Genomic DNA, 23,262 nt, shown 5'->3' on the forward strand with positions numbered 1-23,262 from the left:
CCCCCCCCCCCCACCCACCCGCCCACATTCCCGCTCCCTAGACCCATCCCTCCCCTTTCCCCAAAAAAAATCCCAGGGGAAAAAAAAAAGCCACAGTTAACCCTTCCACTCATGCAAACCAGCAAAGATAAAAGGTGGGGGCATGTGGAAGGCAGGGGCCCTCATTGGAGTCCCCTACTTATCCCCCCAAAGACCACCTTTGAGAAGAAAAAAAAGGAAAAAATAAAGAGAAATCGGGGAGTCATGGTGTGGGAGGGTGACCCCGGAGCGGCCTCGGGACAGCGAGGCCGGGCTGCGTCCCCAGCGGAGCTCCTGGAGGGAAGCCTGACGTCTGGAATGTGTGTGTGGCGGTGGGCCCCCGGCGGGTCTGTGTGTGCGTGGGGGCGGGCAGGGCCAGGGAGCCGAAGGGGCAAGAGCCCAGGACCAGGAGCCTGGCTCCCCCCAGACCCAAGGTTCCTGGGGCTCAGGAGCCCGGTTCTGGGGTGCGGGATACATGCAGGGGAGTGTCCCCCCTCCAGTGGGCTGGATCCGGTTAGAAAGGAAATAAATAAGAAAGGGCGGGAGGGAGGCCGGGGAGTGCGAACGGCTTGGGCAATTCAGTCCAGACCAAGGGCCCAGGCGACGAGGCGGGCGAATCTGGCCGCGCCAGGAGGAATCAGAGTCTCTCTCGGGCTGGGACCCAGATGTAGGGGCCGGAGAGGTCCTCGATGATGCGCTTCACCTTGTGGTAGATCTCCTCGAAGCTGTCGCCCTCCACGATGGCTGGGGGAGTCATGGGGGGGGGGGGGAGAGTGATCCAGATGAGCCAGATGTCTGGCCGGGGGCGGCACAGCCCAAAGGGGCACCTTTTTCTGCTTCTCTCAGCCCTGAGCCCTGCGGTCAAGCCGCCCCCCAGTGGCCTCCCGCCCCTCCCGCTCCTCCCGGCCTTTCCCGGAACCGGCCAGGGCTCACCGGAGAAGCACTCTGTGAACTCCTGCTCCAGCTTGGTGGCTCTGTCGAAGGCTTTGCGGGCTTGCTCCTCTGTGATCCGCTTGTTAATCTCTCTGTGGAGAGCGAGCGAGAGGCACGCCTGAGGGCGGGTCCCCCTCTGCAGTTCTCCTCCAGCCAGGGATGGTAAATTGCAAACGGTCTTTTCTCATTTGGAACACGAAGCAAAAAAATAAGAATTCCCAATATCCTCTGGGGCCACAGAGGACTGCCCCTACCCACAACCCAGCAGCCGGGTATGGCCACTCCAGGGACCTCTCCAGAGCCTCATCCTCCCAGCCTTCAGCCCCAGTGAAGGGATTCAGACTCCAACTCCCAACAGCTCTGGAGGCCCCGGCTAGCCCAGCAGGTGTGTGCCCCAGGGGCTGCTGGGAGTTGTAGTCCTGCCTAGTCCAAGGAGGAAGAGAGAGGCCTGAGATTCCTGCATCCTCTGGGATCCAGCTCTCTGTGCAGATTCCCCTCCAGGGCTGCGGGGAGAGTTCGCAAGAGGCCTCCGAGGCCCAGGGCCAAGGTGTGGGGAGCGGAGGGGAGGCCCCCTGGGACCATACTCACAGCACATTCTCCAGGGAGCGGGGGCGGATGAAGATGGCGATAGGATGCAGGTGGGCCGCCTGCAGCCGCCGCACGGCATTGGCTGAGACATCAAGGATGCAGTGCTTCCCCTGGGGCAGGCAGGGTGGGCGGAGGGGGGCCAGCAGGAGGCGGGGAAGGACAGACAGAGGTACCAGGACAGGACACAGTACATGGAAAGGCAGGAAACAAAGGAGGTTGGCCAAAAAGGAAGTGACAGGGATGTCAAAAGACACATTGGCCGAGAGTCAAGGTGAGAAGGGGGTATGGACAAAGTGGAAGACAGAGAGAAAACGAGAAGGAGCAGACAGCAGGGGAAGGGGCCAGCCAGGAGGAGGGGATCGGGGCGGTGGACGAAGGTGAGAAACAGGCAGGGAGGAGGCCCAGAAGAAGAGGCAGAGCAGGGCAACGGGGCAGAACAGAGTGGGGGTGGAAGGCGGGACAGGACAGATGGGGCAAGAAAGCAAAGGAAAGAAGAGGGGAAGTAGGATAGAGGGAGGAGGGAGGGGAGAACGGACAGAGGACAGACAGATGGAAGGAACAAGGGGAGACAGATGGGAGGGAGGAGAGGCAGATGGAGGAAGGATCCGTGAAGGGAGAGAGGGCAGGGTGGGGGCAGCATGGAGAGGAGGTAGCAGAGGAATGGGAGAGGGAAGTGGGGACCCCAGGAACAGAGGAGGGGACAGGGCCAAAGGGGAGTCGGGCCAAATGGGGGGACAGAGGTAGGGGAAGCCAAACCACCAAGGGCAAGGCCACAGGAAGCGAGGAGAAATGGGGCAAGGAGGAGGGAAGGGGGGAGAGGGGCCAGATGGCGGTGCCGAGTTTGGGGTCAGAAGCAAAGGAGGCCGGCGGGAAGAGCGGGCACAGAGAGCAGGCGTCAGACAGAGTTGCCCAAGAGGAGAAGGAGGTGGAGGAGTGGAGTCGAGACCCAGCAGGGAAAGAGACAGAGAGAAAGAGAGTTAGAGAGAGCTGGAGGAAGGCCATGGGGGGAGAGGGAGGAAGAGGGCGAGGTGCCCGCCGGGTCCTACCTGCTCCGCCACCTCTCGCACGGACTGGACGCTGGTTCCATACAGGTGGCTGTTGTACTGGCCGGCCTCAATGAACTTGTGCGCTTGAATGTCCTTCTCCATTTTCTCCCGGGACGACACAAAGTGGTAATCCCGGCCATCGATCTCATACTCCCGCTTGGGCCGTGTCGTATCTGCCAGGAAGTCACCCACCCGTCAAAGATCTAACACCGTCCCTCTGGCTCAGAAGCTGTCTGTCAGCCCCTCCGAGGGCTCAGCTGTCCCTCCGGGGAAGGGGCTGCAGGGGAGCCTGAGACAGAGGGACAGCCACCTCCTGGCACCCTCCACAGCCGTCCTCCCAGCCTCTGCCTCCAATGGCAACATGCATGGGACATGGAGGGCTGAGGCGCACCCGCTGCTGAGAATCCCAGTGTCCTCCTGCATGCCAGTGCCCCAGAGTGCTCTGCCCCCGCCTCCCACCACCGGCCCCCCACTTCCGCCTCCACCCCAGCCCAGCACTCACGGGGAACGCAGGATCCAAACTTGTCGGGGAACTCGGAGAGAAGGTCGTCGTTGGCACGGTCCTTGGTGGGCCCGAGGATGATGATGGGGCGCGCGTAGTGCACTGGGGAGAGAGCGCGGCTCAGGGGGGGCGCCCGGGGCGGCGGGGGCCGGCCGAGCAGGGCAGGGCTTACCTTCCATCTGCGTCACCGTCTCGTAGCTCAGAACCGAGTCTTCCCGACCTAGTGAAGGCGGGTCACCTGTGAGGGGCTCTGAGACGGGGACTCGGGGCTCCCTGTGGCCTTCCCAAGGACATCAAGCAAAGCTCAGGGCTCCCCTCACCCCAGGTCTCCCCAAATGGACCCTACCTACCCTGTGATCCAGAGCTGGAGCCCCAGTCCTAAGAAGAAAGAGCAGGCATGTGGTTGGCTGAGTTCACCCCGAGAGCCCCTGACGCTTCCACCAAGCTCATCCCACTTCTACCTACCTTGGCCTTTAACCTTGACCACTCCCGTCGCTCAACCCTACGGGAAACATGGGGGAAGGGGGACAGGGAAATGTCCAGTGAGGAGCCCTACGGCCCCCAATCACTAGACCAGCTCATAACCCCCCTCCCAGCAGGCCCTGGGCCCCTGTGCTCCTAAATGAGATGTCTGCCCCAAAGGCTCATGGGAGCTACAGTGCCGGGAGGGCCAGCACACAGACTCCCAAGAGGCAGAGGGCAGGTGGAGCCTCACCGCCGTTTGCTGGGAATAAAGCCGATGTCGTCGGTCTCGCTGTCTGAGTGGACCCGCCGCGCCTGCCACCATTCCTCGTCACTGGCGTCGATGACATGCAGCACGTCCCCAAAGTGGAAGCTCAGGGCCTGGCTCAGGAACCCGCAGTCCTTGGTCTTGTCGTAGTCAAACAGGGCCCTGCGGGACAGAGAGTCCTTGGTCAGAGCCTGGCTGAGGGCCCACCCCCGAGGCCCAGCCCAGGGGCAGGGGCAGGGCCTACAGCAGAGAGTGGCTCCCTGCACTCCCCCGGGCGCAGGGGTCTGAGCGACCCAAGAGCTCAGCCAGTAACCCGTTCAGTCCGCGCTGTGTCCGCGATCGGACAAGCCCTGGGTTTGGTGCAATTCCTAAGGTCACACCGGAGCCCTCCGGGGGGCCGTCTGCAGAGCACAAGCGGCTCAGTCACAGAGGTAACCTGGAATCGCTCACATTCGCAGGAAAACAACACGCTTTGCAGACCGTTTACCTCACCGTTAGCGAACTCCTGCCAATAAGCCCTAAGCCCCACGGCAGAGCCAGGGGAGACATGACCACGAAGAGAGCAAAGATGAAGAGCAAGACAGCGGGACAGGAAGGAGAGACGCCAGGGTCAGCCCGCATCCTGGGTGAATCAGAACTGACCGCGCCTGGAGCCAGCCGGGCCTGGCAGGGCGGGGAGGGCGAGCGAGACGCTGGACTGAGCCGGGTCACACTGGTGGTGCCATTCAGCAAAAGAGAGAAAACACTGATTCGGCAAGACAGCCAGCACAGGCAGGAGGCAGGGAGGAGCAGTCTGGGACGTGTTGAATGTGAGATGCCTGTGGGACCTCCCAGGGGACACGTCCAGAAGGCAGATGGCCTGATCTGCAGGTCTGAACCCGGGGAAGAGGTGGGGCCAGAGCTGACAGCTCTGAGAGCTGGAGTGGAGCAGCAGGCTGGACCAGGTGAGCGGACAGGAGCCCAGAGGGAGAGAGGACAGACAGACACGTGGAGAGGGAGAGGAAGAGAGGGAGAGAGGGGGAGAGAGGGGGGGGGAGCCGCTGGGAGGAGGAGCGGGAGAAGGAAGCAAACGCTGCTGGAGGGACAGAGGTGACAGGAGCAGCTGTAGCTCACCTTCCCTGGCCCGGCATCCCAGAGGGAGATGCAGGCGGCAATATTAGGCAATGTTCGGAGTAGCCTGGGGGCCTGCTCTGGCATTAACCTTTGAGTCAGAAAGTTTGGGGGGGGTGGGGGGTGGAGCTTCACAGAATGAAGAGGAGCCAAGCCCAGGAGTCCTCCAACCTGATGTAGAAACCCCGTTTGGGGTTGCTCCGCAGGGAGGCGGTCCCCGAGCCCAGGCTGCTGTTCATGAGCTGTTCCCGGAGGTCGTGGATCTTGGCCTCGAACCGGCTGTACTCTGAGGAAGAACAAGACGGCTCCTGAGCTCCGGCCCAGTCCTCCCGCCTACCCCGTCCGAGCCCACTGAGGCCAGAGCCGAGGAGATGGCCGGGGGGACCGTCTCGGCCCACAGACCGGGAGCCTCAGGCCCGGTACCTTCCGGCTTGTACTGAGCGATGATCGTGACCGTCTGCCCCGCGTTCTTCAGGGCGATGGCCGCCTGCTCGTGGCTGGCGTTGCGGAGGTCAACGCCATTGACCTAGAGGGCGGGGGAGAGGCTGGGTCACCGGGGAGGAGGGCCGGGCTCCGCCTACCCAAGCCCCCGCCTGGGCCCCGGCCCCGCTGTGAGGGAGAGGGTGGTGCGGGCAGGGGCTGGCCTTCTCTCACCGAGAGGATCTGGTCCCCCTTCCGCAGCTCCCCGCTGAGGTCGGCAGGGCCCCCGGCCAGGATGAAGGAGATGAAGATGCCCTCGCCGTCCTCGCCCCCGACGATGTTGAAGCCCAGGCCGGTGGAGCCGCGGTGGATGACAATCCGCCTGGGCTCCCGGGGCACATCCTCCTCCCCCAGCAGGTCCTTGGCCACCGGGGAGTAGCGCCGAGGGGACGTGGGGGTCATGGCTGTGGGGTAGTCGGTGCCCAGGTAGCTGCTGTGACTGATCTCGTTGTCCAGGTGCTGGGAGTAAGCTGAGGGAAGACGGGGAATGGGTGACATGGAAACGCACGGAGGGAGCCGCACCCGCCACCCCACCTTCTCCTCGGGGAACAGCCCAGCGGGAGGAGGGGAGTCGTCCTGGCAGAGACACAGGGTGGGTGGGAATCAGGTCGCTGCCATGCAGGGGGCAGGAAGTCACAGGTGACGCGGGTGGCTCTCCTAGGGGACCATGGATGTGGGGTTACGTCCTAGGAATGAAGGACAATGGAGCCGAGGGGAATATAACACCAGGCTCTTGGGGTTTGCTTTTTGGTCGCAGAATCTCTTCGTCTATAAAACTCCTCTCCCTCTTTTCTCTCTCCTCTCCGCCATCCGTTTGGGAAAAACGAGGTCACGTGTCTAAGAGCAGTTCCCTCGTCCTATCAGGGAAAGCTAAGAGGGCCCTCTCAGCTTGCACCTGTGCCCCTGCCCTGTGTCTCCTGTAAACTGGTCGTTCAGACTAGAGACTTAGGTTCAAGTTCAGCTTTTTAGCAGGAACCCTTCCTAGAGGGAGCTGCGTGCTCTCCACCAGCCCGGACAGGGGCCCCGTGTCCAGCTGTCTCTTCGTTGGCAAGCAGTTGGCGGGCCAGGTGTGTCAGCAGTTCACCTAAGAGCTTTCGAAGCCACCAGTGAGCATGTCCTAGTTCTGTGGTCGGCAAACTGCGGCTCGCGAGCCACATGTGGCTCTTTGGCCCCTTGAGTGTGGCTCTTCCACAAAATACCATGGCCTGGGCGAGTCTATTTTGAAGAGGTAGCATTAGAAGAAATTTAAGTTTTAAAAATGTGGCTCTCAAAAGACATTTCAGCCGAAACCGGTTTGGCTCAGTGGTAGACCGTCGGTCTGCGGACTGAAAGGTCCCAGGTTCGATTCCGGTCAAGGGCATGTACCTTGGTTGCGGGCACATCCCCGGTGGCGGGTGTGCAGGAGGCAGGTGGTTGATGTTTCTCTCTCATTGACATTTCTAGCTCTCTCTCTCCCTTCCTCTCTGTGAAAAATCAATAAAATATATATTTTTTAAAAAGACATTTCAGCCGGGACTGGTTTGGCTTAATGGATAGAGCGTCGGCTTGGGGACTGAAGGGTCCTGGGTTCGATTCCGGTCAAGGGCATGTACCTTGGTTGCGGGCATATCCCCAGTAGGGGGTGTGCAAGAGGCAGCTGATCGATGACTCTCTCTCATCGATGTTTCTAACTCTCTATCTCTCTCTCTTCCTCTCTATATAAAATCAATAAAATATATTAAAAGAAAAAAAAGACATTTCAATCATACTGTTGATATTTGGCTCTGTTGACTAAGAGTTTGCCGACCACTGTCCTAGTTCTATGATATGACTGGGAACAGCAATATGGTAATGTCCTACTGTTTTTGCTTCTTTCTTTCTTTTGTGGGAGGGGCATTTATTAGTGGGAATCATTCTATTAAAATAACTATCGCCTGGCAGGCATGGCTCGGTGGTTGAGTGTCAACCTATGAACCAGGAGGTTGCAGTTAGGCTTCCAGTCCGGGCACATGCCCGGGTTGTGGGCACTGTCCCCGGTGCGGGACACGGAGACAGCTGATTCTCTCTCAGGACTGATGTTTCTATTCTCTCTCCCCCCTTCCTCTCTGAAATCAATAAAAATATATTTCTTTAAATATATAACCGTCCCCACAGAGAAAGACAAGTGTCACATCATCTCACTTATATAAACAAAATAAACTACTACTAACAAACAAAATAGGTCCAGAGGCATGGATGCATGGAACAGACTGACGGGTCTCAGTGGGGAGGGAGGGTGGAGGGAATGGAAGAGATGAACCAAAGACACAGACAGTGTAGAAAGGCCTGGGGTGGGGCAGGGGTGGGTGGAAGGAGGCAAAGTGGGGAGGAAATGTAACACTGTCCACAATTAAATAAGTAAATACCAATAAAAATAAAAGAGAACTGTCCCACATTGGCCATCCGGTTACCCTAAGGTACAGCTTGCTCCAGAAGGAGAATAAATGCTTGGCTTTCCCCCCTTATCTGCCAGTTTCTAGAATGAATGGGTTCCTGAGCACCCTCCAAAGGCACCCGTCATGTGGAAGCACCACCGTGACCTCACGGACTGCCACACATTCGATGCATTTTAGTTAAACGGCCAATAGAAGCCCTTCTCTTGGCTTCTGTGCCTGGGACACGGTCCTGCAGCCTCACACACCACCTTGCTTTCTAGTTTGAAAGCTGCTGTGAGCTCATCGTCATCACTTCTTGCCCAAGATGTGGGCTCAGCCCTTCCTCCAGGAAGCCACGGTTCCCTGGTAAGCCATGGTGTTGAGAAATGCTACCACATGATTGTAACATCGTTTTAGAAGATGGTTTCAGATTTGGTAGAATCAGCCAGGCCTCGTTATTCTTTCCCAAACATTTCTTATTCTCCCAAATGTATTTTTCCAGTTGAACTTTAGAATCAACCTGCCGTTTCCAGGGAAGGAGGAGAGAACATTAAAAATTCTGATTAGGATTGCATAAAATGCATAGGCTAATTTGGAGGTTTGAAATTTTTAACATAATGCGTTTTCCCACTCAGAAACATGGGGTGTGCCGAAACCGGTTTGGCTCAGCGGATAGAGCGTCGGCCTACGGACTGAATGGTCCCAGGTTCGATTCAGGTCAAGGGCAGGTACCTGGTTTCAGGCACATCCCCAGTAGGGGGTGTCAGGAGGCAATTGATCGATGATTCTCTCTCATAGATGTTTCTAACTCTCTATCCCTCTTCCCTTCCTTTCTGTAAAAAATCAATAAAATATATTTTTAAAAAAAAGAGTCAAAACCCGTTTGGCTCAGTGATAGAGCGTCGGTCTGCGGACTGAAAGGTCCCAAGTTCGATTCCAGTCAAGGGCATGTACATTGGTTGTGGGCACATACCTGGTAGGGGGTGTGCAGGAGGCAGCTGGTCGATGTTTCTCTCTCATTGACATTTCTAGCTCTCTATCTCTCTCCCTTCCTCTCTGTAAAATATCAATAAAATATATTTTTTTAAAAAAAAAAAAAAAGAAAGAAAGAAACATGGGGTGGCTCTGTTTTCTACAGTCTTCATTTGTGTCCTTCAGTAAAGTGTGCTCATTTTCCCCAGACAAATCTTACAACACTTCCTGTAGTCACTTACATGTTTCTAAGAATGTTATAGAATTTGTTCTTTGGTAAAAGGAATCTTTTTACCCATTTCATATTCTTATTGCTGGGAAGTTGCTAATTCTTGTCATTTATCTTACATATAGCCACATTCTTAAACTTCCATATTATTTCTAAATTTTTTGGATTTTAATATCAACAGACTATAGTATAGTTTATAAATAAGGACAATTTTGTTTTTCCCTTTTCAAGTGTAACATCTATTGTCCTGGCAGAGTAGCCCAGCTGGTTAGATCATCTTCCTGTTACACCAAGGTTTCAAGTTTGATCTCCGGACAGGGCACATACAGGAATCAAACAGTGAATGCATAAGTAGAACAACAAATCAATCTCTCTCTCTCTCTCTCTCTCTCGCAAATCAATAATTTTTAAAAATATATATTTTATTGACTTTTTTACAGAGAGGAAGATGGAGGGATAGAGAGTTAGAAACATGTACCACAACCAAGGTACATGCCCGTGACCGGAACTGAACCTGGGACTTTTCAGTCTGCAGGCCGACACTCTATCCACTGAGCCAAACCGGTTTGGGCAGTAATTTTTTTAATTTCTATTTATTCTTCTTCCTTATCACATGGCCTGGAATCTCTAAAGCAGGGATTCTCAAGCAGGGTAACGTTGCTTCCCAGGGGACACTGGGCAATGTCTAAGGACATTTTTGGTTGTCCTGACTGGTGGGGAGGAGTCCCATCATCATCTGATAGAAGCCAGGGATGCTGCTAAACACCTTGCAATGCACAAAACAACCCAACAACAAAGAACCATCAAGTCTAAAATGTCAGCAGTAAAAACGCCGAGAAACTCTGCTCTCAAAGCAACGCAGAGTAACCCGGCAGTAAGGGCATCCGTGCGTAGTTACTGACTGAACGGACACACTAGATTTTATCATTAGGAGACGTTCGTTGTTGGATTCTGAAAACTACTCTTCACCACCTGAAGGAAAATTGCTCTATTCCTTGTTTACTACGTTTTCATTTGAAAACTGAGTGTCATCAAATGCCTTTCACACATCTATCTGAAATGACAGTTTTCCTCCATTAACTTTTTAATACAATGAATCCAATTAAGGGGTTTTCTAATATGGAACTACCTTTCTAAAACAAACCCTACTTTGTGACGTTATTCTCTTCATATGCCCCTGTGTCTGGTTTTCTACTCTGTCATGATAAACTTTTACGTCTCTATTCAGAAACCAAATTGGCCTATGCTTGCTTTTACATTACCTTTGTGACCATTGGAACTGTTCTTATAAAATGAAATGTGAACGTTTTTATCTTTTCCCATACTCAGAGAGAGCATAAGAATAATCCATTCCTTGAGGGTTTGATAAAATTAGCCATAAAACCATCTGGGCCTTGTGCCTTCTGGGGGAGAGACTTTTGACAATATTTTTTAGTTCTTCCATGTGACCACAGGAAGTGACAGCAGCTGTAGTTATGTCATGGGGATCGTCTGAAGAGGAACAGCCACCAGAATGTCGGGGGGACATGGGATGGCCATGGGGAGCTTTGGGGTTGGAGGACTCTCACAGGTTGTGATGTCTGGGGGAGCGTAGCTGTCACTCAGGTAGGCATTGCTGGGCTTGGCCACCTTTAGGTAGACAACGTCATACGTGTTCTTCAGGGCTGCCACGGCATCCTCATGCATGACGTCCTCCAGCCCCACGCTGTTGACCTGGGTCAAGGGAAGCAAAGCTCAGACAGAGCGAGGAACAGCCTCAAGCCCAAGGCACTGGGCGTGGGCTGACAACGAAGCCTAGGTCTGCTCAGGGCCAGACAAGGCCCAAGTGACGGGTCCTCACCGCCAAAATCTTGTCTCCAATCTGCAACCTCCCGTCCTTGTGGGCGGCGCCCCCTTCGATGATCTTCGTCACGTAGATGCTGTTATCCCCGGGGATGTGCTGGTTCCCCACCCCGCCCGCGATGCTGAAGCCCAGACCTAGACGAGGGAGAGGCAGAGGCGGGGCCTGGGAAGCAGGCCTGGGCCAGGGGACACCTGACACAGGGCGATGACACGGGGGTCACTACCTTTGGGCCCCTTGATGAGCTTGATCTCCATGAGCTTCTCGGCGGGCGGCTTCCGGCGCATGACGTAGAGGCGGACGATGGAGCCGGCCTCCTTCAGGGCCTCCACGGCCGCCGAGTGGGTCACCTCCCGCACGTCCACTTCGTTCACAAACAAGATGCTGTCGTTGACCCTGAGGGCAGCAAGGTGGGCCTGAGCCAGGCGCTTCCTGCCACCCCGGTCCTCCCTTTGGAGGGAACCCGCATCCCCACCCCGGTCTCCTCTCCCCACCTGAGGCGGCCGTCCTGGGCCGCGGCCCCGCCGGGGATGATCTTGGTGATGAAGATGGAGGGGTCGTCACCGATGTGCGGGTTGTCGGTGCCACCTGCGATGCTGAAGCCCAGACCTGAGTTGCCCTGGGCAGGAGGAAGGGGAGAAGGTTAGCCCCCTCACCCCCGGCTCTGGCAAAGCCATGGGGAGGGAGATGGAGGGGGGACCTGTGACCAGCACAGGAAGGTCGGGGTGAAGAGGGTGGCCACCGGAGAGCAGCACAGACGGGGCGCCTGCTCACCCTTTCTAACGTGATCTCCTCGTATTCCATCTCCCCCTCGGTCCCGTTCACCTGCAACTCCAGCACGGGCCAGAAACAGACACAGTGAGACAGACATTCCTCCCTGAGCACCTGTCCCCCCACACGCACTGCTGGAACCCAGGCCACCCCACGCCTTCCTTCGGCATTGGCCCCAAAATCTAAGCAACTCACATATCCGGGGGCTTCCAGGGTGTCTGTGTTGACAATCACAGGGGGAGAATTGGCCTGTGAGGGGGAAAGGAGATGAGAAGCTGCCTGAGCCTTGGCCCAAGAGGGAGTCTGTGATTAAGAGTCCCACCAGCCTGGCTGCCCTTCCCACCTCTTAGCCAAGCCTCCTCTGCTACCCTGAGGTCCCTTACGGACCCAGCCTCTATCCATATCACACACACACATGCACACGTGCACAGCTCTCTGCCCAGCCCGGGCCTGCATGGAGGAGACGTTTCAGAAGCAGGAAGGGAGAGGCAGCCAGCCGGGGAGCAGCAGATGGTAAAGGGGGGGGGAGGGGCCGGCTGGGGGGAGCCTCTCACCGGATGTAACACCCCTGGGTGTTCCGTGCCTTATGTGCTACACACGCAAACCCCAGGATGTATGTCCACTGGGACCGGCTCCCCACTTCTTGCCCCATGGCTGCTGCCCACATGCCCTGATGCCTTCGGAACCCTCCCTCAGATCTGCCCTCGGCTTCACACATCTGCCCTAACCCTCGCCCTCCGGAACCCGGGCTCCCCCAGATGCAGGCCCTCCCGCCGTCTAAGCCACTCTTTCCTCCAGGGACCTGGTTGCCTAGCAAGAGTATCTAAGCGCCGCCAAGGCCAGGGGGACCACCTCCAGGAGGCCCTGTCGTCAAGACAACAGGAGGGGTGGGCGTGGCCTGGGGCGACCGGGCTCCCCACGCAGAGGGATCGCTGGCCCCGCCCCTCCCGCTCTGGCCCCGCCCCCTCCGGCCCCGCGGAGCAGCCCGAGCCGCAGAGGCTGCGGGAGCAGCGCCTTCTGAACAGCCTCCCTCCCTCCTTCCATCTCTCCTCCCTTCCTCCATCTCCCCCCGTCCCTCCATTTCTCCCCCCCCCCCCCCCCCCGCCATCTCCTCTACGCCCCTCACCCCACACAGGGCAGAGGACGCCAGGAGGGGAAGTGGTAAAAGACATCCGGGTCCTATCCTCTCATCTATTCCTCCCCCCCAACACACACTTCATTACGGAAAGAGTTAAAGTGGGGCGTGCTGAGGCCCTGACGTCAGTGGCCTCGAAATAGCAGGGTCTCTAGACTCGGGGTGGGGCTAGCTTTAAGCCGGTCCTAGGGGCTTCCCCCATTGCCAGGGCAACAGGAGCCACGTCTCCATGGCAATGGGGGAAGGCTGCCCAGAGCCTCCTTCCGGGATCCCCAACCTATCGCCTCCTTAACAAATAGTTATCCGGAGCCGAGAGGCAGGCTTCACGTCTCCCCAGGCTCCTCTTCCTCCCCTTCCAAAGGGGTCTCTCCCCTCTCCTGCTGCTGTTTCTCCACACCACACATTGCCAAGTTCAATCTCTGTAATGGATTTCACACTCGTAAATCTCTTCACACCATCCTCCGACCCTGCAGGTCTCAGTAAATGCTGTTATCCAACCAGCAGGCACTGACATCCAGCTCCCCTCCACATGGCCATCCTCCACCTGCAGCCTATCCTCAATCCCACCCTGGAACCCCTTTCCTCAGGTCCCCTCTTTCATCCCATCCCCACATCCCACCCCCCATCTATAAACCTGTCCCGCCCTCCATTTCAGTCTTCCAGCCCCAGCCTCCACTCTCCATCGGCTTCCCTGCCTCATCCCACCTTCCAGCCCGTCCCTAAGGTCTCCTGGCCTCATCCCCCATCCTCACTTCTGATGCACCTCCCCCTTACCTCATCCTCAGACCCTCAAGATTCCATCCCTAGATCACAACCCTTCATTCTCAACCCACTCCCCATCTCCTCTGAAAACTGGGGTTTCTCCTGTCTGCCATCTCAGGCGTCGTCCTAAGACCTCCACACTCTCTCCTCCACTTCCCTGAGCTTCCTGAGCGCTGGCTGCAGCCCCCCAGCACTGATCCAACCGCACCTCTCAAGCCTCCCTCTCACCTCGCCCCTCCCAGGGATGTAACGGCCCCTCCTGGAAAAAGCAGCTCTTGACGTCTTTCCTTACCTCCTTGCAGCCCCCAGAGCTTCTCACGTCTCCCCAGCTCCAGGGCCTTCCTTCCCTTCCTATCAACCAGCTCAACCTGCTACCCTGGTTTCGGTCTCGTCCCAGGCTATCCCCTGCCCTGGGACCTCTCACCCTTCTGCTGTCTCTCCATTTTGCTAAAACCAGAGAGCGGTGTTTCTCTCTCCTGCCAGCCACCTCCTTCTAACCCCAGAGCCTGCTGCTGCCCACTCCCTGCCTCCTCATCTTTAGGCTCCGACCTCCTCCCGTCTTCCAAGTGCAGATCAGCAAACTCCCCTGCCAGGGGCATCCCGCAAGAGCCCTAAACCCCAGCCCTGGCCCCACCATGCTCCCTCAACCGGAGGCTTGCCTGGTGCTCTCCGTCCTTCCCCATCCTGTGCCCCTCGCCGAGGGGGAAGAAGTGAAAGTGGCCTAGAGAACGGGAGGGCTCAGAAACACGGCCTCCTCCGGACCGGACCGGAGAGGGAAAATCAGATGCGAGCACACAGGAGAGAGGGAAACAGGTGGTCATCAATAATAACGGGGACAGACAGGATACAGAAAAACATCAGGGCAGAAACGAGAGCTCAAGAGGATGGGAGGGGAGGCATGGGAGGACAGGAGGAAAGTGAACAGTGAAGGGGTGAGTGGGAGGGGGTGGAGGGGTGCCTGGCTGACCCTTGAAGAGGACTGAGCAGGCCACAGAGGGCCTGAGCCGGGGACCAGGGCGAGGGAGGAGAGTGCGTGGGAGGAGGGGAGAGGCAGCATCAAGAAGCAGCCAGCGGGGAGGGAAGGGCAGCTGGGAGGGGAGGGAGCACAGGAGCAGAGCAAAAGCCGGGCCCGGACAGAGGCAGAGGGCTCCCCGGCCAGACGTCTCAGGCCAGACAGACGGGAAGGACTGGAGACCAGGGGGACAGGGAGAGCCAGGCCCGGAGTGGGAAGTGGGGGAGGAGGCAGGGAAGGGACCAGAGCTAATGAGGGCAGCAGGAGCTCGGAAACGGGAACAGAGGTAGGGAATGTGAAGGGATGGAGTAGGCCTGGGCTGAAAAGCATCCTGCACACATCTCAACACATATGTGCGCAGACACGCAGGCAGACAACACACACACACACACACACACACACACACACACACACACACATGGCTTTAAGCTCTACACCCACTCCCACTTGCCCGGCCTCTGTTTCGCTTCTGTAGGAACAAGGTTTCCAGGCCCCCAAATACCCTCTCCCCTGCGCCCCAGGAGCCCAAGTCCCATCCCGCGGTCCCAGCCGTCCTCCACCTACATACACAGCCTCACGGCGTGGCTCTCGCCCTACCGGCCTTGGAGGGCGGCTGTGGCTCCGAGGCTCCGAGGGCCGCACTGGGGAGGGCCGCCTGAGTCTCCTACCTTGAGGGGGGAGAGATGGGCGTGGCCCACGACCCCGTGGACGGCCTCGAGGTGGGACAAGTTCCTCTCCGCCACGTGCACCAGCTCGGGGGCGTTTACCTGGTTGGGGAGGTGGGCCGGGCTGTGCTCCAGAGGGGGTGTGTCTTCATCTTGGTAGCGGTATTTCTGGGGACAGGGACGGAAGTGTCACTGGGGCCGACCCAGTGCCTGGGGCTCCAGACCGCCCCCTCTTCCCCCAGCCAGTGCAGTGCGGAAGGCCCTGGGGCCTGACCAGCTCCTCCCCGTCCCTCTCCTCCAGCCCATTGGCTCCCCGCTCTCCACCCTCCCACAGCCCCTCTCCAGCCCTGGCCTTGGCACCTCTCATCGCTTCCCAAATCCCAGCTCCAACCCCCAACTCCTCTCCCTCCCAGCCTAGGATCCCCAGCCTTCTACCCAGCAAACTGCCTCCTCTGGCCTCTGCTTCTTCACCCCTTCCCAGGCCTTCGTCATAAACCCCCACTCTTTCAGAGCGACAGCCCCTCGGACAGTGGTACCCACATTCTCTGCATCCATCCCCAAATTCTTTGCTTCTCTCATCACCTTCATCCCACTTCCCTCCTTGCCTTAATCCCACTCCCCACGTGGTAACCTCCCTCCTCCCTATCCCGCTTGCTGCTCCTGCTTTCCATTCCATCCTACCACCACCCACCCTCATTGCCTCAGTCTCCCCACGAGCTCTACCTCAGGAGACTGGTCTCCAGCACCTTCCAGGCCCTTCAACTAGCAGGTACTTGGCATCAGCCCCCCACTCAGGACAAAGCTAAGCCTGGCCAGCTCTCTCTCCAAAGGCCCGCCGGTTCCCAAGAACAGCAGAGGGGGCCCCAAGAGTCCAGCCCCAACCCCACAAATGCCCACGGCCCAGCCAGCTAATCGGATGAACCAGAAAGGGATGGGAGAGAACGGGGAGGACAGAGGCAGTAGGTTCGGGAAGGGGACAGGAATGGGGGTCAGGTTCCAGGGTCCCTGACAGGAAGAAGGTGGAATGCTGAGCCTCAGGGCAAAAGCATGGTCTCCCTCTGGCCTTAAGGAATGAAAGACCCAACATCACTCCCTTCCCAACGACCCACCTGCCACCTCAGGGGCCTCCAGTGCTGGCTTAACAGGGACACCAGCAAAGGAGATTAACGGGGGGGGGGGGGGGGGGGGGGAGACAGAGAGGGAGGAAAGGGACGGGGGCAGCAGCCCTGCCTGGTCCTCCCACCTCTGCTCTGACCTCCCGCTGCTCCTGCTCCCCTTCTCAGGAGCTGCCCCGCCCCCCAACAGAAGCAGACCCTCCCCAACTCCAGGCTGGGGAAGGAGGAGAAGGGTACCGTATGGAGGGCTCCCCCGGGGACTGCGGAAAAGAGAATGCACTCCCCAATACACGTGGGTAAAAAAGAATTTCCTTCTCAGAAAAGTGTCTGGGAAGCTGAGCATACCCCGACATTTGGAGGCCAAGAGTTGCATGATCCAACTGAAGGAAGCGTATCAAGGTCAATGCCTAATGCTACAGTATGATTCTGAAATTTCTGATGATGATGAACCAAGACGTAACTCAACTTTGGCTGTAGCTCAGCTTGCAGTAAAAGATCGGGAGGAGGGAAATGGTGCTGGCACCATGAAGATTCTCAACCCAGGACACAGACCCTGGCATCAAGAAGTACCTGGATACGTCTGAAGCCTTAGAGGGGCTCATGGAGAGACACCGCGCTTGCTGGCCCACAGAGGTGAGGAGAGAGTAGCATCCTGAGCTCCGGGTTTCAATGCCACGGGCTCAAAAAGCAGATGAGGGAGAGAAGGGGAGGGTATAAGCTAAATACCCATCCCCAAAGACTGAGCCATCTTGGATAAGAGAATTCAGTGAAAGAGCTTGCTCATCCCACATCGGAAGGTGGTCTTCAGCCAGGACAGTGAAGAACGAAGGGGCGGTGCCCCAGAACCGGGGGTCCAGGCAGCTCCCCTCTCTCACTTCACAAGGCCCCCCATTCCCTGAAAAAGGAGGCAGGGCCAAGGGTTGCAGCTTCAAGCTTAGGAGCCTGGGGCAGGGTCTGCCCACGCCCCTCCATCTTCACCCCGGCTCACAGGGAAGATTCCCGAACCGGGTGATGGAATGCCAGGTGCACAGAAGGAAAACGGAGGCATGAAAAGGGACATCTCGTCGTTTATTCTAAAGAGGAAAGGAAGGGAAATGTTTTTCACAGTGAGACTGCCATCCCCTCTCTCTGCCCCACCCCGTCCGGGAGAGGGGGTCCAGGACTGGGGGGAGGCTCCTCCAGGTTGGGGGACAGAAATAGAAACAAGTTAAGGTACGAAGTTCCCTGGAAGGTGGCTGAAGGAGGTTAGAGCATATGTTCAGCCCTGGGAAATTGTCTAAGTACACGTAGTGGGGCCGGGGGGGGGGGGGGGGGGGGGGGGGGGGGGGGGGGGTGTCTGGAAAGGGGAGGGAGGGGAGGGTAGCTCTGACACTAGGAGGTGGGAGTTGGGGCCAGCACCTCGCAGTCCCGGATCAGGACCTCTAAAGCTGGACCGGCAGGAAAGGAGGATCCCCAAAAGAGATGCTCAGGTCCCCCACTGGGAGCGAGGGCCCGGCCCGCGACAGCTCCGATGCTACTGGGACACCCCAGGATGTTAGGGCATCAGATACGTGGAAGGCTTGGGGGATCCCCGTTGTTCCTCCTCCCTCGGCCCCCTCCTCACTGAAGCCCCAGCCGCACAAAACAACCTGGCACCGAGGCTGACACCCCCAAGACAGAGGGGTGTGAGTGAAAGTGGATGAAGAGAAGAGGGATGACCCACTGCGCTTGTCCGCGAGACGCTGCGCCCCAGAGACCCCGCGCCTGACGGCGTCAGCGCCGGGAGCTGCACCCTGAGATCGGAGGGTCCGGGAGGAGGGAGCGGGCCGGAGCCCGGATCGCGGCACGTACCACGCAGAGACACATGGAGGCGAATCTGTTCCGAGCCGACATGGAGAAGGGGAGGGGGCGGAGGGGGCGGGAGGCAGGGTCCCGGGCTGGGGGGAGGGGCGGAGGGGCGGGGGCTGCGGCGGCGGCGGCTCCTGGAGCTGCGGCCGGCGTGGGGGGGGGGGCCGCGCCTGCGCAGTGCGGAGGAGCGTCACGATGGGAGAGGAGGGTGCGGGGAGACCCTCTTGGCCGTCAACTTTCCCGGTTCCGGCTGCTTCTTGTGGACCGGCCCTTCCACGGTCTGCTCCTATCCCAGCCCCTCCGATAGAGGCGCTCCTAAAATGTACCCATCTGTCCTTCTGGTTCTCAGGACCCCTTCTTCTACCTAACATCGCACCCCTAAAATCACCAGGCCCCTAACTATTCCAAACATCGCTGCCGGGCTCTCAGGGCGCAGGGAGGGAAGCAGCACTTGTCTCACTTTGGGACCCCCCATGGGGTCTAAACTGTCCCCCACAAACCCCTCCCCTTACATCCCCAAAAATGGTTCATGAGGACGGCATTCCGGCACCCGGCAGACGCAGACATCTGTTCCTATTCTAACCAGGAGCCCCAGCTGATAGCCAGAGATGCTTTTCAGGAGTATAAGGACCCCAGATCCTTGTCTGCCCTCAAGTTAATCTTCCCCTTGAGTCACCCTTTTCAAAATCATATCTATCCTTCCATCCACTAACAGAAACCTTAAAATTAATGCAAATACTACCCTTGCTGTAATGCAAACATCCAAATAAGCAGTTCTCAAATTCCTCTGCCGTCCCCTTTCCAAATACCCAAATCAAATCAAATACTGGGATTTTCTAAATGCCAGTCCCTAACACCACCAGACCCCAGTTTTAGGTAATACTTAATGTATCTTAAAAGCTGACCCTCCAAATTAAATGGAAACCTCTTCAATTTACTTCCCAAACCCTTACATTAAGAGATATTTTTCCATTCTTTTTCTTTACCCCACAATTCCATACATTATTCCCTTTTCTGACTGTCCTTACTACAGTTCAACATCCCCGCCATGATTCCGAATTCTCCCAATATATTCATCTGGCCCCAGGCCCCTGCCTCAAAAAATATTCACTGAAGTAAGATAAGGCCCACTTTGCAGTGACCCAGAAATTTCCCAGAACACCCCACACCAACTGCCCAACAGCAGGACCTGAAAGCTTCTCTCCCAAATATTCTCCCATTGAACGCCCACCTCTCCAACTCAAAGCCCAGTGGGCAGTCTCCGCAAATCTGCTCCTCTGGCTTCTCTAAAGCAGTCACACATGGCATAAAGGGCGGACTTCGTCTATGCCTCCTCTTTCCCGTCCACCGGAGTCTGTTAGATGCGCCCCCAAGATGACCCCCAATATCCTAGTTTCCTATACGGACAGAATGCTTGGATGCTCAAAGGAAACCTGGGCCGAAGGGGCCGGACTCCAAATTTCTTCTAGAATGGAAAAAAAAAAAATCACAGTTCTCCACTAGTGGGCGCTACGACCCAAGACCCCTCCCCACCCTCCCCTCATTTCCTTTTTCCCTCCATTTTCCGTTTCCCGGTTGCCTAGCAACGCAGCTATCAAGGACTTTGCCGTCGCCTAGTAACCGTCTCCTTGGAACATAAGAGCTGAGGTAGGAGGTTGTGCTCTAATGCGATCTAAACAGGCCTCCATCTTAGGAACACGGAGACGTCAGCTGGCCCAACCCCCGGATTCTCCTTTCCGAAGACCCTCGCGCCCGCAGTCACTGAGGCAAGCGCCGCCAGCCCCCCTGGTCTCCTCTTGGCACATGGGACCACGCCACGCCCCGGCAGGCCGGCTCCGCCCTCAGCCAGGCGGTCACCCCGCCCCGCCCCGCCCCGCTCCGCCGACCCGAGCACGAGCCAGACCTCGCCCACCGGCCCCGGGAGCCACGCCCCCGTCACCGCCCGCCGCTCTGCTCCCGCCTCCCCCGTGCGGCCCTTCCGCCCCGCCCATGGCGGCCAATGAGCGAGGCCGCTGGCCACACTGCCCCGCCCCCGGCACCTGAGCTTTGCCCAATAAGGACCACCCGGAGGGATTAACCGCTTCGCCTCCGAGGGTTCAAATGCCCCCGGTCTCTCCCCGCTGGCCCCTTCCCCCGCGGCGCTGCTCCGCCCTCCGCCACCCGCGCCCGGCCCTCGAGTCCGCCACGCAACGTCGGTCGTCGCCGGTTACCATGGCAACGGCGGCAGCAGCGCGGCGAGGAGGGGGAGGGACGGGGGCGGAGTGGGAGCGAGAGATGCTCAGAGACCGAGAGGCTCCCGCAGAGAGAGGCGCAGAGTAAGAATAAGTGATGGCCATAAAAGCGGAGTTAGCACAGGGCCTGGCACAGGGTGGATATTCAGTAAATGTTCCTTAAATGACTGCAGCAGGTGTCTAAATATAGGTAATGGAGGATGGAGTACTCTCAGACGGAGCTGGAAAGCCCAACGACCTGAGCACCCGCTACCCACATAGCATTTTGGGAGGTGACAAGAGCCATGTGTCCCCCCCTGCTGGTTCCTCCAGGGCTACCCTCCGCTGCCCTGGATAGAGATGAACCACAACTCCCAACAGCCCCATGGCAGCAATCCTCTAACACTGAGGGATCTTGTGCCTCAAGGCCTTATGGGAGTTGGAGTCCCCGCCATCCCGCAACTGACAAGTTTTCAGGCCAAGGAATGTGGCAAGCCTGAGTCTCCACGCCTCTGTAAAACCCCAAATGCATCATCCTCTCTGCACAAGGCTCCTTTCTTCAGGGGTGTTCAGCCCTGGGCTCCATGGGAGAAGTGGGAGTCTGGAAGGAAGATGGAGAAGCGCCCCCTCTATAGCTGCCAGTGCCAGCAAGCCCCTCACCCTTGCTCACACATGTGTACACGTGTTGGAAGCAAAGCCCACACATTCCAACTGGCTTTCTCTGTACACCTGTCCACGGAACTACAGCCCGGCAGCCTAGGTCTAAGCAGCAGGCTGGGACAGGAGACAGGAGGAGCTGAGCGCCAGAGGACATTGGACGAGAGCAGGCCGGAGAAACGGAGGCCCCCAAAATCTATTGAAACTACAGGGGATGGGAGAGGGATGCAAAGAAGCAGCCGTAGGAGAAAGCCCTCCGTGAGAGAGACCAGCAAGTAGCCTTGGAGAGGAGGTGGGGGCTCCAGACATAAAGGCCCTCAGCCCCCATCTCCTCCATCCATGTGTGAGTTTGTGACAGGGAACATGTGTGTCCTCAGCTCCCTCCCCTGAAAAGCTGCAGCTCCCACTAAATATAACCCCCTCCCCAGCTTGTGACTCACCGGACCCCGCCTTCCCGGCCCCCACTTCCTGTCCCACCCCCCACTGCCTGCCACCAGCCCATGCCTCCCTCCACACACCAGGCCCCCAGCTTTCCACTCCCAGAGTCTCACAGCCAAGCCCTAGGTACTCTGTATCCACCAGGCGCTGCTTGTGTTCCCATCCGAGATCTCCTGCCCTTCCCACACTCCAACCACAGGGACACCTGGGTACAGATCTCACTGTGCCAGCCCTGCCCTCCTCCTACTCCTTTCCACCCGGTCACCTTAAATACAGCTATTTCCCCACCTCGAGCCCAAGTGTCAGAGGCTACAGAAACGTTCCCCTCCATCGAATCTCCCTGTTACTCAGCCAGGAGTAGATGCAGTGTGGGAGGAGAGGGAGACATTGGGCACCTACCTGGCCCACCCCAGAATTCTGCACCACCCATCTGGTCCCCCTCCTCAAATCCCCTTTCTTCCAAAGCCTCTCCTCCTCCTCCTCCTTCTCTTCCTCCTCCTCCTCCTCCTCCTCCTCCTCAGGAGCCCGCAGCCTCAGCTGCTGTAACCTGTGTCTCCCAGGGGAGTACCCCAGATCCTAAGCTTTCCTGGTCCATTCCCTCAGTGATCCTTGTCAGGCCCCAGTCCTCGGACAACTCCCAACGCCCCCATCCCACAAGATCACGACCGAACCCTAAATTAACAGTTCCCTCTAATGGAGAGAGCACCCCCAAATGTATCTACCAGAAGACGTGGTGTCTATAGCCTGAAGGCCCACCCCTTCCCACCAGCTGACACCCCCAGACCAGTCAGGCATTCACGACCAAAAACCTTCTCCCCGTGCCAAAAGCCCCCTCGACCAGGCAGGGCACCCCGAGGCCAGCTGTCCCCCAGGAGGAAAGAGAACCCCCCACAGAGTCCACCTTCTACCACACAGGAGAGGGCTCCCATGGGAGCCAGGCTTCTCCTTAAATAAGTCTCTCAAACATGGTTGATGAACCCCCAAACCTACCAGACCCCCACATCAGTGTACCCCAAATTTTCCATTTCTCCACAGGTACAAAGGGATGACTCCAGGGGGCACCTGTGGCCAAACCCAGCGTTTTCTCAAATGTGAACCCCAAAACTAAATTAGGACCCCAAATACATCTTCCGATGCTCTAACTCCAGGACCCCCAGCCCCAGATTAGGCCTGCCTGACCCCTCCCCACAAACGCATACCCTCCCCCAGTTTCGAGCCCCCCAACATCGCTTACCTTGGTTGTCACTATACAGAGACAGTCCATGTTGGGGGGCCTGGCCGCCGCGGCGGGTAGGGGGCTCTGACTTCATCGGAGTTTCGTTCCTCTCCTCCGTGGGTTCTCACCCCTCCCCCCTCCGCACCCCACTTTTGCAGGGGTGGCCAGGATGGGGGGAGGGGTGAGAGGGGAAAGAGGGGGTTGGAGAAGGGAAGGGGAGGGGAGCGTGGGAGGGAGGGAAAGGGGGTCCTAAAAGGGAGTCCCCAGTGGAGGGGGGGCTTGGGGAGCACCCCGGTTCTCAGGAGGGGCGGGGGCGCCGGGGGCTGGCAGCCCCGGAGTTCGGGGGCTGGGGCATGAGCTGAGGTGGGGGAGGGGAACCGGATTTCGGGGAGCCCCGGCGGTGTCTTGCCTGCTGGCCTGGCCGGGGGCTAGCGGCCTTGGCGGGAGGAGTGGGGTTGGGGGGTTGGAGGTGGCCGCGGCCGGCCGCGGGAGCAGTGGAGCCAGAGGAGGGAAGGGGAGAGAGGAGGAGAGAGGAAGCAGGGGGAGGGAGGGAGGGAGCTGGGAGCCAGAATGGGGGGGTGCCTTGGCAGAGTTAACTCCTTCGGTGCTGGAA

The 23,262-nt window shown here is 58.0% G+C and overlaps 1 protein-coding gene across 12 annotated transcripts; it reads right to left on the reverse strand.

Annotated features, from left to right (window-relative positions):
- Window positions 1-36: 36 nt before the first annotated feature.
- On the reverse strand, window positions 37-23,182 carry DLG4 (discs large MAGUK scaffold protein 4). Of its 12 annotated transcripts, none has more exons than XM_084864244.1 (20): window positions 22,668-23,182; window positions 15,190-15,354; window positions 11,808-11,861; window positions 11,616-11,666; window positions 11,336-11,460; window positions 11,068-11,237; window positions 10,842-10,978; window positions 10,570-10,714; window positions 5,582-5,877; window positions 5,351-5,453; window positions 5,099-5,213; window positions 3,803-3,979; window positions 3,553-3,589; window positions 3,438-3,465; window positions 3,260-3,307; window positions 3,088-3,189; window positions 2,586-2,758; window positions 1,540-1,649; window positions 952-1,043; window positions 38-762 (listed from the first exon to the last, which is right to left on the reverse strand). In XM_084864244.1, the coding sequence occupies exons 1-20, from the start codon at window positions 22,695-22,697 to the stop codon at window positions 656-658; spliced, it is 2,265 nt and encodes a 754-aa protein (XP_084720370.1). In that variant the 5' UTR covers window positions 22,698-23,182; the 3' UTR covers window positions 38-655. The 12 variants fall into 12 exon arrangements, 11 of the variants coding, with proteins under 11 accessions (XP_084720367.1, XP_084720370.1, XP_084720369.1 ...); XM_084864243.1 differs by having other exon boundaries at window positions 11,616-11,674; window positions 11,807-11,861; XM_084864242.1 differs by lacking the exon at window positions 22,668-23,182 and adding an exon at window positions 18,132-18,241.
- Between the last annotated feature and the right edge of the window lie 80 nt (window positions 23,183-23,262).

This window comes from Pipistrellus hanaki (genome assembly GCF_964339955.1).
Source record: "Pipistrellus hanaki genome assembly, chromosome: 16".
Taxonomy (NCBI): Eukaryota; Metazoa; Chordata; class Mammalia; order Chiroptera; family Vespertilionidae; genus Pipistrellus; species Pipistrellus hanaki.